Raw genomic sequence first — 17,008 nt, forward strand, 5'->3', positions numbered from 1 at the left:
GAAAGAGAAACTTGAACAGAGATCTTGTAAGAAGTTGGAAGCTAGTCCTAAATTCCTGAAGTCTAGTGATGCTGTCATGGTTCATATGGTTCCAGCAAGCCTTGTGTATGTGGAGAGCTTCTCTGACTATCCTCCTTTGGGTCATCTTGCTGTTTGTGATAGGAGACAGTTGCTGTGTGTGGCATCAAAGATGTGGACAAGAAGTCTGCAGGAGCTGGCAAGGCCACAAAGTCTGCCCAGAAATCTCAGAAGGCCGAGTGATTATTATTATCCCTAACGCCTGTAGCTTCAGCTTAACCAGTGGTGGAAGAAAAGTCTCAGAAATGTTTGTCTTAATTGGACATTTAAGTTTAATAGTGAAAGAATGGATAATGATAACAATGCATCATAAAAACTTGAGAAGGAAAGGAAAAAATTCTATAAGCACTCATATTCCATGCTCATTAAATTGTTATGCATACTTCTGCTGCCTTCACTCCTCTTCCTTCTCACCTTTCTTGTGATCCTCAGCAGTTTTTCTGGAATGTTTTTCATGTAAAACTTTGTTTTTTTCAGGGGATGAAGATTTTTCTGAAGAGATAACAGAGATGTTTTTCCCAACACATCTCCTGCAAACCAGACAAACTGGCCAGGGTAAGTTATTACTTCTTGGTGATTGTGATTCATTTATTTGTGACACTTCAGTGAATAAAAACTGAGATAGTAACCATTTACAATATGGAAGTAAGAGCAAAAGCCTTTCTCTTTGTTGATGACTTGTGAGCTATGTTCATATCCAAGGTCAGAGTGGGCAGAGAGGTTCTATATCCAGAGAAATATTTAATACAACATATATTCCATTGCCTGCTCATGCACAGGACATGGGATGCTTTTTCCTTTTATACCTATCTTTCCCAGGCTCAGGAGACATTCTGTAAACCAGTAAGCCCCAGGCACACAATGCTCTCTGGACAGAGGGAACTGATATAATCAAGATGTCCTGTGTGCTCCTAAGTCCTAGGGTAAGGACCCTAATAACTGATCTTTTTGGTTGTTGTTGTTATTAGAAAATAAATTTTGTTATGGAATGTCTTGGGTAGAAGAAAGACATTCCTCAAGCAACAAAGTAGCAGAAAGTTCCAGGCCTGCCTGTGCTAGCAGGGTTTGACCTCAAAAAGAAAAAAAAAACATAAAGAAATACATGTTTAAAATCTACTGAATGTAAGAAAGAAAGAGTACGGTTTCCTGTGAGTATATAATGTCAGAGAGTTTCCTGGAAACAGTAGCCTCTAAAATGGGATGATTGTTTTTCTTTATAGGGAAATAGTAATAACATTTATTATTATAACCACAATTCAGTGACATTCAGTACATTTCCAGTATTGTAGAACCATCACCTTTATCTTATCCCAAACATATCCATCACCCTTGACAAAAATTTTGGACCATTAAACCATTCATGCCTCTTGCCTTCCCTCAACCCACAGTAGCCCTGAGTTATTTTCTGTGTCTGTGAACCTTCTTACTCTTGGTACTTTATTGTTGTAGTCTGAATGTTTGGATTTCCATAATTTTTCATATGTTAACACTTGATCTTTTATTCTTATCCCCTAATGTTTGCTTTCTCCATGAAACCCTCTCAGAACACTCTTCGGGAACTCATCTTCTGCAGTTCAAGTGCATCTCTTCACTATTCAATCTAGTATTGTTTAAAAATGGTCAAATTTAAGAAAAGTCATAAAAAGAATATAAACAGTATTTATGTGCTTTTTATGAAAATTCACTATAGTTAACATTTTCCTTCATTCGCTTAATCACTTATTTGTGTGTATGTTCTCTTTGTGGACATACATTTGAGATTAACTTGTATATATCATAGTCCTCTATTCCTACATATTTTAATCTTGCTCTCCTCAGGATAAAAATGTCCCATTATTACATAGCCACAGTAGTTACCGGCTTCAGTAAATTAATCACAATGCCATACTTTGCTTAATCTTTGTCTATATTTCAGTCTTGACAATTGGCTCAATTCTGTCCCTGTCATTTTTTTCTCCAGTACTAATACCAGTACATGATCATGAATTATATATAGTTGTGTATACTTGATCTCCTATAGTCTATAATAATTCTCTGCTTTTCCTTTATAACATTACTATTTTTAACAACACAAGCACCTGCTTCCATTTAGTAGCTAGGATGAGAGGTATGAGTGACTGCTGACTAGCAAATGTAGAGTTCTTGAGGGTTAAATTGTGTTATTTGTTTTTGTTTTTGTTTTTGTTTTTTACAAACTATGAGGCTCATTGTAAAAAATGCTCAGTGTTGTTGACCCCATATAAACTAGCTTATTATCCCAAATATACATGTAGATGTTCAATAAGCAGATATGTCTCTATATTTTTATTCTAGGTAATTTGCTAGGTGCTAGGGAAGTAATGATGAGAATGACATAGAAAAATCACAAGAATAAAAGAAATCATGTTAATAAATATTTTTGAGGTCAATAATTCTCAATGTGGTCCCTATGTGGCAATTCTCGGAAGGCAGTTTTCAAATAATTGAAATTTTTGGCATAGAGATACAGGGTATAGCAGGGGCATTGGCCTGGTTGTCTGCAAACTAAGGGTGTAGGGAAAAGTGCACTGGAGCATGTGGTTCTGGGAATAATTTTTTAATATTTTTGTTTACATTTTTTACTTTTTTTTCTCCAGGCTAGCAGGCTTCATACCTTGAGCCACAGCTTAATTACTCACTTTCTTTTTTCTTTGTTCATTTTTGCTGACCTTGGGGCTTGAACTCTTCTGCCTGGGCCCTGTCCCTGAGCTTCTTTTGCTCAAGGCTAACACTCTACCACTTCAGCCACAGCACCACTTCCAGCTTTTTCTGAGTAGTCTATTATGTTTCTCGGACTTTCCTTCCTTGCATCAAACTGTGATCCACAGAACTCAGCCTCCTGAGTATGAGTAGCTAGGATTACTGGTGTGACCCTTTGGCACCTGGCTAGGTTTTTCTTATGTTTTGGTTCTGGACCTAGGGCTTGAACACAGGGCCTGGTCAGTGTTGTTTAGTTTTTGTTTTTGATTTAAAGCTGATAGTCTATTTGAGCCAAAGATCACTTTCTGCCTTTTTGTTGTTGTTTTTATTCTTTGTGTTAATCCCAGGGCTTCAAAGTGGCCTGGCCAGTCTCCAGTGTCCATGCTTTCTCCCCCTCCGCCCCCCTCCCCCCAAGTTAGCAGGCACTACATCTTTAGCCAGTGCACAACTCTTCCTTTTTATTTTTGGTGGTTGTTTTTATTTCTTTGTATTTGGCTTTTATTTATTTATTTATTTTGGCTGGTCACGGGGCTTGAACTCTGGGCCTGGGTGCTATCCCTCAGCACTTCAGCTCCTGGTCCTCTACCATTTGAGCCACAACACCACTTCCAGCTTTTTTTTCTGCTTATGTGATGTTGAGAAGTCGAACCAGGGCCTCATGCATCCAAAGCAAGCAAGCACTCTACCACTGAGCCACCTTCCCAGCCCTGGTTTTCATTTTTTTATGGTGATACTAGGGCTTGACCTGCCAGTCTTCTTGAGGTGTTGGGCTTTTTCCCCCCTCTGGGATGGAAGTTTTACAATTTGAGCCATAGCTCATCTTTTTTTTTTTTTTTGTTAATATTGTAAGGTCTGCTCCTGGATGGCGAGCAGACTCCACACTCCTCACAGCAAAGTCTCCACCCAGTAACTGCGTTACCTAGGCAACTGGGACACCTGGAAGAAGTCACATTTGCATCCACTGAGGTCATATCTGAATTTGATGTGTCCACACCTTTCTCTGCCCGTACCCTAGATAAGGCCTAGCCCAGGCCCAGACTCTCTCTGCTCTCTCTGCTCTTTTCTAGCTCTTTCCTCTCTCTTTCCTCTCTTTCCCAGCTCTCTCTCATTCCAAGGCCTTTCCCAGCCATGTGGAGTGCCAACCTTGCCTGGTCCCAGCAGGTCTACTGAATAAAACTACCCCTTACCTGAATAGCATGTGCATGGTGCTGTTCTTACTCGGCTATCTCTTTTTTTCATACCTAACAAATATGAGATAAGTGTTCTATGGCTCTAACTACTCAACAGGCTGAGATCTGAGGACCTCAGTTGGAAGCCAGCCCAGACAGAAAAGTCCTTGTGAGACTCTTATGTCCAATTAACCACTCAAAACCCAGAAGTGGCGCTATGGCACAAATGGTAGAGCACAAGGCTTGAGTACAAGAGGCTCAGGGACAGCACACAAGTCCTGAGTTCAAGCCCCACAACTGTCAAAAAAGACAGAAAGGAAAAAAGAACTACAGGAAGCCAAGATGACTATCCAGACAGCTTGGTATTGGCATAAGAACAGACATCAGGACCAATGGAATAGAATTGAAATCCCAGAAATGAACCTACAGACCTATAGCCATCTAATCTTCGATAAGGGAGCTAAAACAATAGAATGGAAGAACGACAGCCTCTTCAGTAAATGGTGCTGGTAAAATTGGTTAACTACTTGTAGAAAACTAAAGCTAGATCCTTATATATCACCTTGCACCAGAATCAACTCCAAATGGATCAAAGACCTCGAAGTCAAAGCAGACACTTTGAAAACATTACAGGATGGAATAGGAGAAACCCTAGGTCTCCTCGGCTCAGGCCGAAATTTTCTGAATAGAGACCCGGAAACACAAAAAATCAAAGAAAGGTGGGACAAATGGGATTGCATGAAGTTGCAGATCTTTTGCATGGCAAAGGACATAGCTAGCAAGATCAATAGAAAGCCCACTAATTGGGAGAAGATCTTCACTAGCCATACAACAGACAAGGGTCTCATATCTAAAATATACTTAGAACTCAAAAAATTAAATCCCCCAACAACAAATCTGCAAAGAAAAAACTGCCCAATAAACAAGTAGGCTAAAGACTTAAAGAGAAACTTCTCTGAAGAAGAAAGAAGGATGGCCAATAGACACATGAAGAAATGCTCAGCCTCTCTAGCCATAAAAGAAATGCAAATCAAAACAACATTGAGATATCACCTCACTCCAGTTAGAATGGCAAAAATCAAGAACTCTAACAACAACAGATGCTGGAGGGGATGTGGACAGAAGGGAACCTTACTTCATTGTTGGTGGGAATGTAAACTTGTTCAACCACTTTGGAAAGCACTTTGGAGGTTCCTCAAAAGACTTCACATAGAGCTCCCCTATGACCCAGCAATCCCATTTTTGGGCATTTACCCAAATGTTTACAAACAAGACCACACTAACGCCAACAGCACAACTATGTTTATTGCAGCATTATTTACCATAGCTAAGATATGGAACCAACCCAGATGCCCCTCAGTAAATGAATGGATCAAGAAAATGTGGTATATATACACAATGGAATTCTATGCCTCCATCAGAAAGATGACATTGCCCCATTTGTTAGGAAATGGAAAAACGTGGAAAACATTATATTAAGTGAAATAAGCCAGGCCAAAAGAAACATAGGTGCCATGGTTTCCATTATTTGCAATATCTAGTATATGTATGAGTCAAGCAGAAAAGGTCAGATAATGTGATGTTATGAAAATGAATCCTTAGATATGTATTTTAATGTTTTTTTTCCTTTCATGCATTTGTTTCTAACGCATTTATAAGATTATCTCTTTGTAGCTTTGTATGTCCCTCCCCCACAGTATAACCCTGCTTTCACTATATTTGATGTCATTATAACTTGTGTAGGAGATGGGGAAAAACAAGTCGTTTAAGGATATAGGTAGACCTGTTGCAACAATGAGAAGTACAAGTTGTCATGTCGAAAACGAGTTTTTCAATGTTGGTGGGGGGGAAAGCCGGGAGGATTGGGTGGGCGGTTGGGTGGGGAGGCTGGGAAGGGATGTGTAGTGTAAACAAAGGAGGAGGCTGCAATGCTTGATAAGAAATGTACGCATTAACCTGCCCATGTAATTGTAAAACCGCTGTACAGTGTGTTCACAAAAAAAAAATAAATAAAATAAAATAAAGAAAGAAAGAAAAAAAAAAGAAAGTTGAGAGCCAAGGTTCAAAGCCATCCTAGGCATGAAAATCAATGAGACGTTTTTCACCAATTAACCAGCAACAGGTAGGAAGCAGTAGAGCTCTAGCCTTGAGTAAAACTCAAGTTTTAGCCCAGGAGTAGCATAAATGAAAAGAATTCTCATTTACTTTCCTGCCCAGGCTGGATTCAAACCACAAATGCTCAGATTTCAGCTATTTGAGGAGGTAGGATTATAGGTGTGAACCATATTTTTAAAATCTTAAATTGGCTCTAATATTTTTGTCCTTCTTTTCACTTAATTTATTATTCTTTTTCTCTTTTTCGTAAGTTTGGGTCATCTAGCTTATTATTAGGGCTGGCCACTCTTTCTGAGGTTTTTGTTTTGAAGGTTTTTTTTTTGTGGATTTTTGTCCCAACCTGCAGGACGTCAACGAGGGCGATGAACCTAAACGAGAGGAATGAAGGGACAAGAGACATGAAGAATGACAGCAAGACAGGGATTCTGATCAAGCTGCAAATTTTTATTTTTCACACTGGGGTATTTATATGCTTGGAATAAGGAAGCTTTTAAATTGGCCATTAAGGAAGCTTTTTCATTGGCCATAGCAGCTGCAGGATGTTTGCATAGGGCAGGGTGAAAGGGTGGTCATTAGCAGCTGCAGGATATTTGCATAAGGCAGGATGAAAGCGTCGGATTTCTGAGAGTGGTTCTGTAAACTCAGCCACAAGATGTTCTGGTGAGATAGTCAAGCCTATCTTCATGTTGAGAGACTCCTTTTGGCTCCCAACAGATTTTTTTTTTTTTTTTGAGCTTGTTATAGTACTTGAACTCCAGGCCTGGTCATTATTCCTAATTTTTTCTCAAGACTAGTAGGCTTCCCACCTCAAGACAGTTCAAATTGTGGCTCTTTATGTATTTTTCTTTCTTTCTGCATTTATTTTAGGTGATGCTCTTATGGCTTGTACTCAGGACTTGGGCATTTTTGCAGAGTTTTTGTTGTTGCTGTATTTTTTTTTTCTTCATTGCTGGTCCTAGGGCTTGAACATAGGGCCTTAACTTTTGCTAGTCATAAAATCAGGGCAGAGCCACTGTGTCTGAGGTTTTTCCCTTTTCTTTCTCAAGACTAGCAGTCTCTATGGCTTGAGCCACAGATAAAGTTCTGGCTTTATTTATTTATTTATTTTCATTTTTGTTGCTAGGGCTTCAACTCATGACATGGCCACTCTCCTGAGGCTTGAAGTCAGGGCAGGGCCACTGTGAATGAAGAATTTTTTGTATTGTTTGTTCTCAAGGCTAGCATACTTTAACAGCTTGAGCAACAGCTGCATGAATGGCTTTGTTTATGTAATGTTCTCTACCACCCCCACCAGGCAAAAGTTGTAAAGTTCATTTTTTGAAATAATTTCTTATACATCTCATTGTTGCAATCGGTCTAGCTGTATCCCTATTTAAACAATTTGTTTTTTCCCTTCACCTTCACAAATTACGCCAACATCAAATACAGTGAAAATGGGATCAAATACAGTGAAAATGGGGGAGTTATTTATTTATTTGGTTCTGGTCCTAGGGCTGGAACACAGGGAGTGGTGACTGTTCCTAAACCTGAAATCAGGGCAAGGTCACTGTGCTGGAGTCTCTCCCATGTCCTAAAACTTAAGCCACATTTCAACATCTGGCTTTGTAAAACAAATTTGGTGATTCATAAGGGATAAGTTTCTTATGGAGGAGCTGGGAAGTGGCTCAGTGGTAAAGTGCTTGCCTTGAGCTGAAGAGCTAAGGGACACCATCCAGAGCTGGAGTTCAGGCCCCACAACCCATAAAACAGAAAAAAGAAAAGAAAAAAAAAGCTGAGTGCCAGTGGCTTACGCCTGTAAGCCACTACTCAGGAGGGTGAGATCTGAGGATTGCAGTTCAAAGCCAGACTGGGAAGGAAAGTCCATGAGACAATTATCTCCACTAAATCACCAGAAAACCAGAAGTGGCCCTGTGGCTCAAGTGGTAGAGCACTAGCCTTGAGCTGAAGAGCTTAGGGACAGTGTGCAGGCCGAGTTCAAGCCCCATGACCAACCCCAAAAAAAGAAAGATTCTCATGGGAAGACAGGGACATTAGCCAGGCTCTAAAATCAGAGGATGGTGGTTCAAAGCCAGCCAGGGCAGGAAAGTTGTTGAGACTCTCATCTCCAATTAATCACCAAGAGCTTGGAAGTAGAATAGTTCTAGTCTTGTGCAAAACAGCACAAGTTCAGGCCCCAGGACTAGCACACATAAAACCAAGTGTCATGGAGCTTCCTGCCCAGGTTGATTATGAACCACAATCCTAAAATTTCAGCTTCCACAGTAGCTAGGATTATAGGCATGAGCCACTACTTAAAAATATTTCATTGACTTCGCTCTTCTTCTTTTGCCTTCTTATTATATTGTTCATTTCGTGTGTGTGTGTGTGTGTGTGTGTGTGTGTGTGTGTGTGTGTGTGTGTGTGTCCGTCCTGGTGCTGGTTGTAGACCTTGAACTCTGGAGCCTAGCCACAGTCTCTGAATTTGTTTTTCTTTTATTTTTAATGCTGTTTCTAGGCTTTGTATTCAGGGCCTAGTCCCTGTCCCTGAGTCATTCTTTTGTTGCTGGTGGTGGTGGTCCTAGGGCTTGAACATAGGGCCTGGTCACTTCCTGGGTTTGAAACCAGGGCAGGGCCACTGTGTATGAGGGATTTTGTTGTTCATTTTCCCTCAAAGCAAGCAGTCTCTGTGGCTTGAGCCACACAGATCAACTTCTGGCTTCTTTTACTTTTTGGCAGTTCATGGAAGATAAAAAATCTCATAGAAGATAAGAGTACTGTATCAGCACCTGAAATCTGAGGATTGGGGTTGAAAGCCCAGGCAGGTAAGTCCATAAAACTTATCTCCATTTCATCCCCCAAAGAAAGGAAGTGGTAGAATGCTACCTTTAAGAAAAAAAAAATTCTATTTCAACCCCTGGGTTCAAGACCCACACCTGATACATACTCACAAATTCCTAAGGGACTTTTCTGCCTCAGTTGCCTTGGAACCCAGATCTTCAAGTTCTGTCTTTTGTGTAGCTTGAGCTCCAGGTGTAAACCACCAATTCTCTTGGCTTTTGTGCTCATCTTCCACTCTGATTTTTATTTGTGTATTTGTATTTAATTGATTACTTAGTAGTAGTCCTACCCTATGTATCTGGGCCTGGTCACTGTTATTTTGCTTTTTCATTCAAGGCTGTTGCTTTACCACTTGAACCACAGCTCTACTTCTGGCATTTTTGCTGGTTAGTTGGAGATCAGAGCCTCATGGAATTTCCTGCCCAGGTGGGCTTTTAACCACCATCCTGAGATTTCATGCTCCTAACTGGCATTACATGTCAGCCACCAAAAAGTGCCTGGCTCACTCAATTTTAATATTTTTTTGTTTGGTCATGGGGCTTGAACTCTGGGCCTGGGTGCTATCCTCAGCTCTTCAGCTCAAGGCTAGTGCTCTACCACTTGAGCCACAGTGCCACTTCCGGCTTTTTTCTTTTTTGATATAAGGTGCTGAGGAATCAAACCCAGGGCCTCATGCATGCAAGGCAAGAGCTCTACCACTGAGCCACCTTCCCAGCCCTCAATTTTAATATTCTTAATAGGCTCTTACAGTCTTTTTATTCACATGATGATGATGATGATGATGATGATGATGATGATGATGATGATGATGATCATGATGATCATGATGATCATGATGTGCTGGTCATAGGTTTGAAATCAGGGCATGGGTGCTGTCCATTATCTTCCAGTTGAGCCTCAGCTCAAGTCCTGGACTTTTCTTTATTCCTTTTTGCTTCTTTCTTGGTGGTTAATTTGAGAGAATTGTCTCATAAAAAATCTTGGCACTACTCAGGAGGTTGAAATCTGAGGATTGTGGTTTCAAGCCAGTCCTGACAAGAAAATCCAAAACACCCTTTTCTTTTTCTTTTTGTTGTTGTTGTTGTAATGACAAAGGTGAGGTGCAGTGGATTTGCAGTTTCATTAACAGGTAAAAAGGATGTTTGTTTTTGAGCAATAGCCTCCCAAAGTACACTGCCTCCTGACTAGGGATGGTCCACTGATGGTTAGAATGACTTGTCTTCCTTCTATGACCCTATTACCCTGGTAACCGATTGTTTACAAAGATGTGATCCTGACTCCTTAGCAACATGAGAAGGGATAATATCATTCCTAGGTTGGGATGAAAACCAAGTGGATCCCCCCATTTGGTGTGCTGCCTCGCTCTGGGGGGCCAGGATGATAGTGCACCCTTCTGTGAAGAAGGAAAATGACTTGAACAATTCTGTACTCTTTGTTCATTTCTGACAGATGAGGGCTGTAGATATATTCATGGACTCATCTAGGGACAAGCAGGGAATTTTCTAGGATCTCCATTGTGTCTAGGAAGGAAGGGCCTCAGGTTTTGCTGCAGAGAGATGCATCCTACAGTGCGGTTGCAGCAGCCCTGGCTTGCTCCAATGCCAGTGATTTCCCAGATCAGCAATATACCTGGACCCAGGAAATGGCACCTTGTGCAGATGAAATAACTCTCAGGACATCTGTCCTGATGACCACGGAAGCCTATGCCAGTGCAAGCGACGGTGACACAATGCTGCTCATGTGGCTAGGAGTATGGAAGTGGCACTGGTGTGGATTAGAGGTGTTGGGTAGCACACGTGGTGGATGCTTTCTGCTCTGCCCACCACATGACTAAAGGCAATGCTGGATTCTCTCTGAATTTAACTGGGGTCTGGGGGACTGTGGATTTTCTGGGATGCCAAAGCCCCCAGGGGGACATAGGTTGAGCTGGACTAGGTGAAAGGGAGTGAAGGAAACCTCCAGAAAAAAGGAAGTCTTGATTCTCTTTAAAAGTTCCTTTAATGCTTAAATTTTAATCAAAATGGGAAATAAATGGAAAAAGTGATTCTAGATCTCAGTTTCCTGAATATGTGTGACACTAGTACCCAGCTCACTCTTTTGTATCTATTGAGTTTATTAGGTTCTAGACACTGTAGCAAGGAAAAAAAGAAAAGCTTTGTTTTGAAGGTCTATGCCTTTGTGTGTGGGGTTGGGGGAGGGTAGAGAATGTATACACATAAATATGTTTAAATATATGATGGAAAAAATATATTGAGTGATGTGCTAGGGAGGAATGCTAGCAATTTGCAGTGATGTATGAGTTCAGAAAAGCCTCATATGGTAAATGACTTAGAAGAGATCAAGGCAACTCATCCAGGCCCCAGAATCAGGTAGATTCATGAGCTCGAAGTATGAGCACCTACACCTGGGCCCCCTCCCATTTCTGGAGTTCCCTCCATACAACTGACCCCTCCCTCTCTCTGCCCAGACCCACCTGGACTCCCATCTACCTCACTTCCTTTTCCCTCAGATCCTCATGCTACCAGGATAGTGATGGAGGTCATGTGCTCCCTCTTGGGGGAAATATGGGTCCTCTAAAAAACCTTGTAATAATCTTTCTCCTTTGCCTTCCTGCTTCTGCATGGTCCCCTTGCATGGATTTTTTCTAATCCTCTTACATTGGTCGCCCCTGTGGGGATGGGCTCCCCAGTGGGTTTGATCCTCCCTCCACTTCGGAAGGAGGTTCAACCAGCTTCCCTGGGACCCATCCTGAGATCCTATATGCCAGTCACCAGAGGATCACAAAGGTAACTTTCTCCTGACTGAGCGCTCTACCAGCCTATCCAACACTGCTAATTAAATCCCACTCCAGGGTAAGTGACCAGTTTATCTGAGGTCTGGGTTTCTGATTCTGATATCTCAGTGGTAAGGCCACCTGGGCCTCTGTGACTTACCGAGCCCCCCTTCCCCTCATCAGAGCCAAACCTTAGCCAAGTGCCAGGGGCCTACCTTGGCCCAAGGAACCCTCCTCCATGGCCCAAGGAATGCAAATGGACAAACATGAAGACATTCTCCACTGGCAAGGCCACCACCCCCTTTAGGAGCCAACCTGTACTGTGGAGAACACTCTAATATAGACCCGTGGAATCAGGTCCCTTACCATGGGTAGGACACTAAATTTCTTTACATTAAGGTCACCTGGGCCTTGGAGGGCTGCTGAGCCCTTCAATCAAATTTTGCCCCAAATTTAAAACTCCACTTCTGTGAGTGCTTGGGCAGATAGCTCTGGCTCTCTCTCTCTCCCTCTCTCCCTCTCTTCCTCTCTCCCTCTCCCTCTCCCTCTTTCCCTCTCCCTTGTAACTGAAGGTAAAAGTATGGATGAGTTTAAGTTTAAACTCCTCCTCTGTGCCTTTGCAGTTTCCCCTCCTCTGCAGTCTCCCCTGTGAGGCCCTCCCCTCTTTTGCGGCCTCCCCCACAAGGCACTCTCACTTCTGTGGCCTCCCCACAATGCACTCTCACTTCTGCGGCCTCCCAGTGAGGTACACCCCTTTTTGCAGCCTCTTCTGTGAGGCCCCCTCCCCTGAAGGACTTCATCTGTGAGGTCCCCACTGCTCTGCGGGACCCCTCCTCTGCCTTTGTAGTGGGGGTGGAAGCTGAAGCCCCAGTTTTGCCAGAAACAATGCATAAAGCATAAAGTGACTCCATTTAGGGTAGCATCTCTTACTCTTTTCCATGGTTTTCCATGGTCAGGACTGACTTTGTCCTGGCCATTGTCTCAACATCCATTCCTGGGATAGCTTGTCCCGGTTGGCATTTACAGTTTGGACTCAAGGCCTGGGCACTGTCCCTGAGTCCTTCTGTTCCAGGCTAATGCTCTACTACTTAGAGTCACAATGCCACTTTCAGCCTTTGGCTGGATAGTCCTGGTTCTGTGCTGATTAGTAGGGAGATGGAGTTTTAGAAGGATTTTTTTTTGTGTGCCCAGGATGGCTTTGAACTTTCTTACAAAAGCTCTTTTTATTTCCAGTTAAAGCAACAAGGAGATCAATGAAATGGAGGTTACCTATAACTTGTTCACAATTGACTAACAATTACTTGTCAGAGATTTTTAAAAGAAAGCCCAGTAGATGCTTTTAACCTGAGACTGATTGGCACTCTATGACCCACTGCCTCTGGGTAGCCTGCTTAAAGTGGCTTATAGACAACATTTAACCTATAACAAATGTACAGGCCTTTTCTTGGGCTACAGCAGCATAGCCTGTTTAACACCCTGGTTTATAAAAGCATTTTCTGTCTGGCAGAGGAATGCCTACCTATGTAGGCCTTTAGACAGATCTCAATAGGAACATAATCTCAGCTCTACAAGCTTTTCAACAGATGAATTTAACCAGCTCAAAAGTTACTGCCAATTAGGACTTTGAGGAGATACAGGGGTTTTGGGATTTACATTCTACAATCTTAGCTTTTATTACCCACTATCACAGATCTCTGGAAAGTTTTGCCCAGTTAGACCAACATGGGTGATAGGCATGTTTACAAACTTATCTTTCTATGACCTTCTGGCTTGATCAATTTTTTGGAGGACCAAGCTCAAGTAACTCAGGACCTGATACCACTTTTGTCATCCAAACATTTGTTTGTAATTGCCTCTGGATGTTTTAACATTGTCAGGGTCCCTGGAGTGCCTTTCTTATGTTGGGATAAATACATCTTTGGCACTTTCCTTGGTCAGTCGCTGGACTTGAACTCAGGGTTTGAGTGCTGTCCCTCAGCTCTCCAGCTCAGGACTAGCACTTGGCCACTTTAAACTCCAAAACAACTCAGCTTTGAGCACTCTGTTGGCAGATTAGAGATGACAATCTCACAGGGACTTTAGTCTGCCTGTGCCTGGACTGGCTTCAAACTGCAGATCAATGAGTTTTTTTTTTTTTTTTTTTTTTTTTTTTACAAACAGTCACTTTTACTCCAATTAAAAGCAACAAAGATGGTCATTGGAAGTAGTTTTTTTTTTTTTTTTTTTTTTTTTTTTGTCGGTCATGGGGCTTGAACTCTGGGCCTGGGCGCTGTCCCTCAGCTCTTCAGCTCAAGGCGAGCGCTCTACCACTTGAGCTACAGAGCCACTTCCGGTTTTCTGGTGGTTTATTGGAGATAGGAGTCTCACGGTCTTTCCTGCCCGGGCTGGCTTTGAACCGTGATCCTCAGATCTCAGCCTCCTGAGTAGCTAGGATTACAGGCGTGAGCCACCAGCGCCCGGCTGGAAGTAGTTTTATAAGCATGGTTTTACTTATTAAATTACATTTGACAAACTTGTCCTATCTTTTACTGTGGGCCTTCCGGCAACTGTTACAAAAAATTTTAGGGGCAAACTAGAATAATCCTATTTCTTTTTACTTTGAAATAAACCTTTAGGAAAATTTTATCTTTTAAACTTGTCTGGGAGGCCAGCCACTCCCCACAACTTCTCAAATTTTTGCAAGGGGGATGTCATTTTAAATCCTTTTTGTAAAGTTATTTTAATTTGCATTTAAATGCATCATTGAAACACTGGGCTGTATATTCTTTGCCTGTAGGCTGTCCTGTGGGCAGTGAATAGAAAGAGTGGCCATATTTTTTTTCTGCAGTCTTTGTTACCTTTAGGAATTTACCTCCAATTGTAAAATAGTATAGAAATCAATTTCTATCCTTTGCTCATACACCCCGTATGGTCTAACTTCTGGCAATGAACATTTACAGAACCAAATATCTAATGTGTCTTGTGTTTTACCCTTAATTAACAGGCTTTTGGTCATGTGAGATGAAGCAAGGCCAGAGTCTGAGAGAGACTGTGGCATCTCCCAACATGTATGGACTGTTGCACCTCCTGTTGGTAACCTGCAATATTTCTACATATACTGGTTAGAGACCTGGTTTACACTGGCTTTTGCAGGCTGGTGCCACTGGTTTAGGCAGCTGTGACTGGGCATAGTCACTCTGGTCCCTTGATCTTAATTGAAGTTGATCGGCACACAGGGGAGAAAACAGAGAATGAAACCCTTAGCTTTAGTTTACTAGCCATGGTCAGTGAACAATAGTTAACTCTTAGCATAAATGGACATAGGAATGACATAATTCACAGCAAACTTAGTTACCAATTTCATTTACTTTGTAAAGGACATTGTCTTTTTTAAGTCCTTTTCCAAGGTCTTTTAAAACTGCCTGTTTTTTCTTTGGCTTAGTCAGGTCACAAAGTTTTAAAGCAATTTAGATTAATTCACAGCTTCCATTGACAAAGATTTTTAGTAGGCAGAGTAACCTTGAAACCATAATCACTTACATATAGTCAAATAAGACACAGACAGACATGTTTGTGCACAGATTATAGAGCGTGCTTAGATTTTAAAATAGACTTTTAAAGTTTTGAAATTTTAGTGGAACTAATTTTCTAATTATGATGGAACCATGTGGTCATTTTAAAATACAAAACTTTGCCAACAAGAAACCTAGTGAACAGGAGGCAATAGGAACATACACTTGGCCTAGCATAATGGCACCACAGGACAGGGGAGGAGGCAGGGGTAGTACTAAGCTGAAGTACCAAGATGCCAATTTGGCACATCCACCACTTGCTCAATGCTAGAGAGAAGATTAATACACTTTTGGTAATATCCAAACTTGTTGGCCTTTATTTCAGGGAGTTTAGACTTAAACTCACCCATTTTCTATCTAATGAGTAGAAACAAGCAATTACTGGTTACATTCTTCCAGGGCTTAACCAAAGCGTTTAGCATATGAAATACTTGTGAAAGAGGTTACAAGCAGGTAATTTTGGCAAGAGGCAGAGTTTAAGGGGAGGGAGAGAGAGAGAGAGAGAGAGAGCTACTTGCTCAAGCACTCTCAGAAGTGGAGTTTTAAATGTGGGGCCAAATTTAATGATGGGGACTCAACAGCCCTCCAAGGCCAGGTGGCCTTAATGTAAAGAAATTTAGTGTCCTTCCCATGGTAAGTGACCTGAAGCCATGTGCCTAGAGTAGAGTGTCCTCTGCAGTGCAGGTTGGCTCCTAAATAGGTGGTGGCCCCACCAGTGGAGACTGTCCTTATGTTGGTCCAAGGTGGGTCCTTGGGCCATGGTAGGCCTCTAGTGGCTAATTCCAGCACTTGGCCAAGTTTTTGGTCAGATGGTGAGGGTGGGGCTCAGTTAGCCCAGAAAGGCTCAGGTGGCCTTACCACTGATATTGGAATCAGAAACCCTGACCTCAGACAAACTTGTCACTTACCCTGGAGTGGGAATTAATTAGTGGGGCTGGATGGGCTGGTAGAGCACTCAGTCAGGAGAAAGTTACCTTGATGGTCCTCTGGTGACTGGAGTGAAGGATCTCAGAATAGGTCCCAGGGCAGCTGTTTGAACTCCCTTCTGAAGTGCAGGGGGAGCAAATGCACTGGGGAACCTATCCCAGTATGGAGCCACCAGTGAAAGAGGATCAGACACATCCATCCTATGGGACCATGCAGAGGCAGGCAGGCAAAGGAGAAAGATTATTACAAGGTTTATTAGAGGAGCCATATTTCCCCCAAGAGGGAGCACATGACCTCCATCATCATCCTGGTAGCAGAAGTATCTGAGAGAAAAGGAAGTGAGGTAGATGGGAGTTCAGGTGGGTCTGGGTGGAGAGAGGGAGAGACCAGTTGTATGGAGGGAACTCCAGAAATGGGAGGGGGCCCAGATGAGGGTGGAGCTGAGGACCAAAGGTGAGCGATCTACAAACTGCAGTTCAAAGCCAGTCCAGGCAGAGAAAGATTATCATCTCTAACTAGCCAGCAGAGTGCCAAAAAAGCGGGCAGAGTTGCTTTGGAGTCCGAAGTGGCAAAGTGCAATCCTTGCACTGGAGAGCTGAAAAACAGCACTCAGGCACTAAGTTCAAGTCCAGTGACCAAGGGAAATGTCAAGGTTGCGTTTACCCTAACATAGAAAGAGGCACTCCTGGGACTTTGGCAATAATGTTTGGCTCTTCTAAAATTGATCAGAGCTGGAGGTCATGGCAAGCTACTTTATAAGCATGCATAACTGGGCAAGAACTTGTCAACCATTTGTAATAGTTGGCTGTAAAAGGCTGAGGTTGTGAATTGTGGGGAATAGCTTAAATCCAAACTGCTCT

General features: G+C 42.3%; 1 protein-coding gene across 9 annotated transcripts in view; it reads left to right on the forward strand.

Moving 5' to 3' along the window:
• Positions 1-553: 553 nt before the first annotated feature.
• Positions 554-17,008, forward strand: part of LOC138833189 (endogenous retrovirus group K member 18 Env polyprotein-like) — a 29,491-nt gene continuing 13,036 nt past the window's right edge. For 2 of the 9 annotated variants that reach the window (XR_011373833.1, XR_011373832.1), the window contains exon 1: positions 8,523-8,881. Coding sequence is in view for 4 of the 9 variants with exons in the window: in XM_070031554.1 (XP_069887655.1) it covers positions 14,671-14,738 (68 nt within the window). In the remaining 5 variants the exon portion in view is untranslated. Of the gene's footprint in view, positions 634-897; positions 1,002-7,656; positions 7,895-8,521; positions 8,882-14,653; positions 14,743-17,008 lie in introns of those variants that run through there. The other 7 variants (XM_070031555.1, XM_070031554.1, XM_070031556.1 and 4 more) reach the window with 7 other exon arrangements.

Source organism: Dipodomys merriami, unplaced genomic scaffold, assembly GCF_024711535.1.
Source record: "Dipodomys merriami isolate MVZ:Mamm:240054 unplaced genomic scaffold, mDipMer1.0.p SCAF_2012, whole genome shotgun sequence".
NCBI lineage: Eukaryota > Metazoa > Chordata > Mammalia > Rodentia > Heteromyidae > Dipodomys > Dipodomys merriami.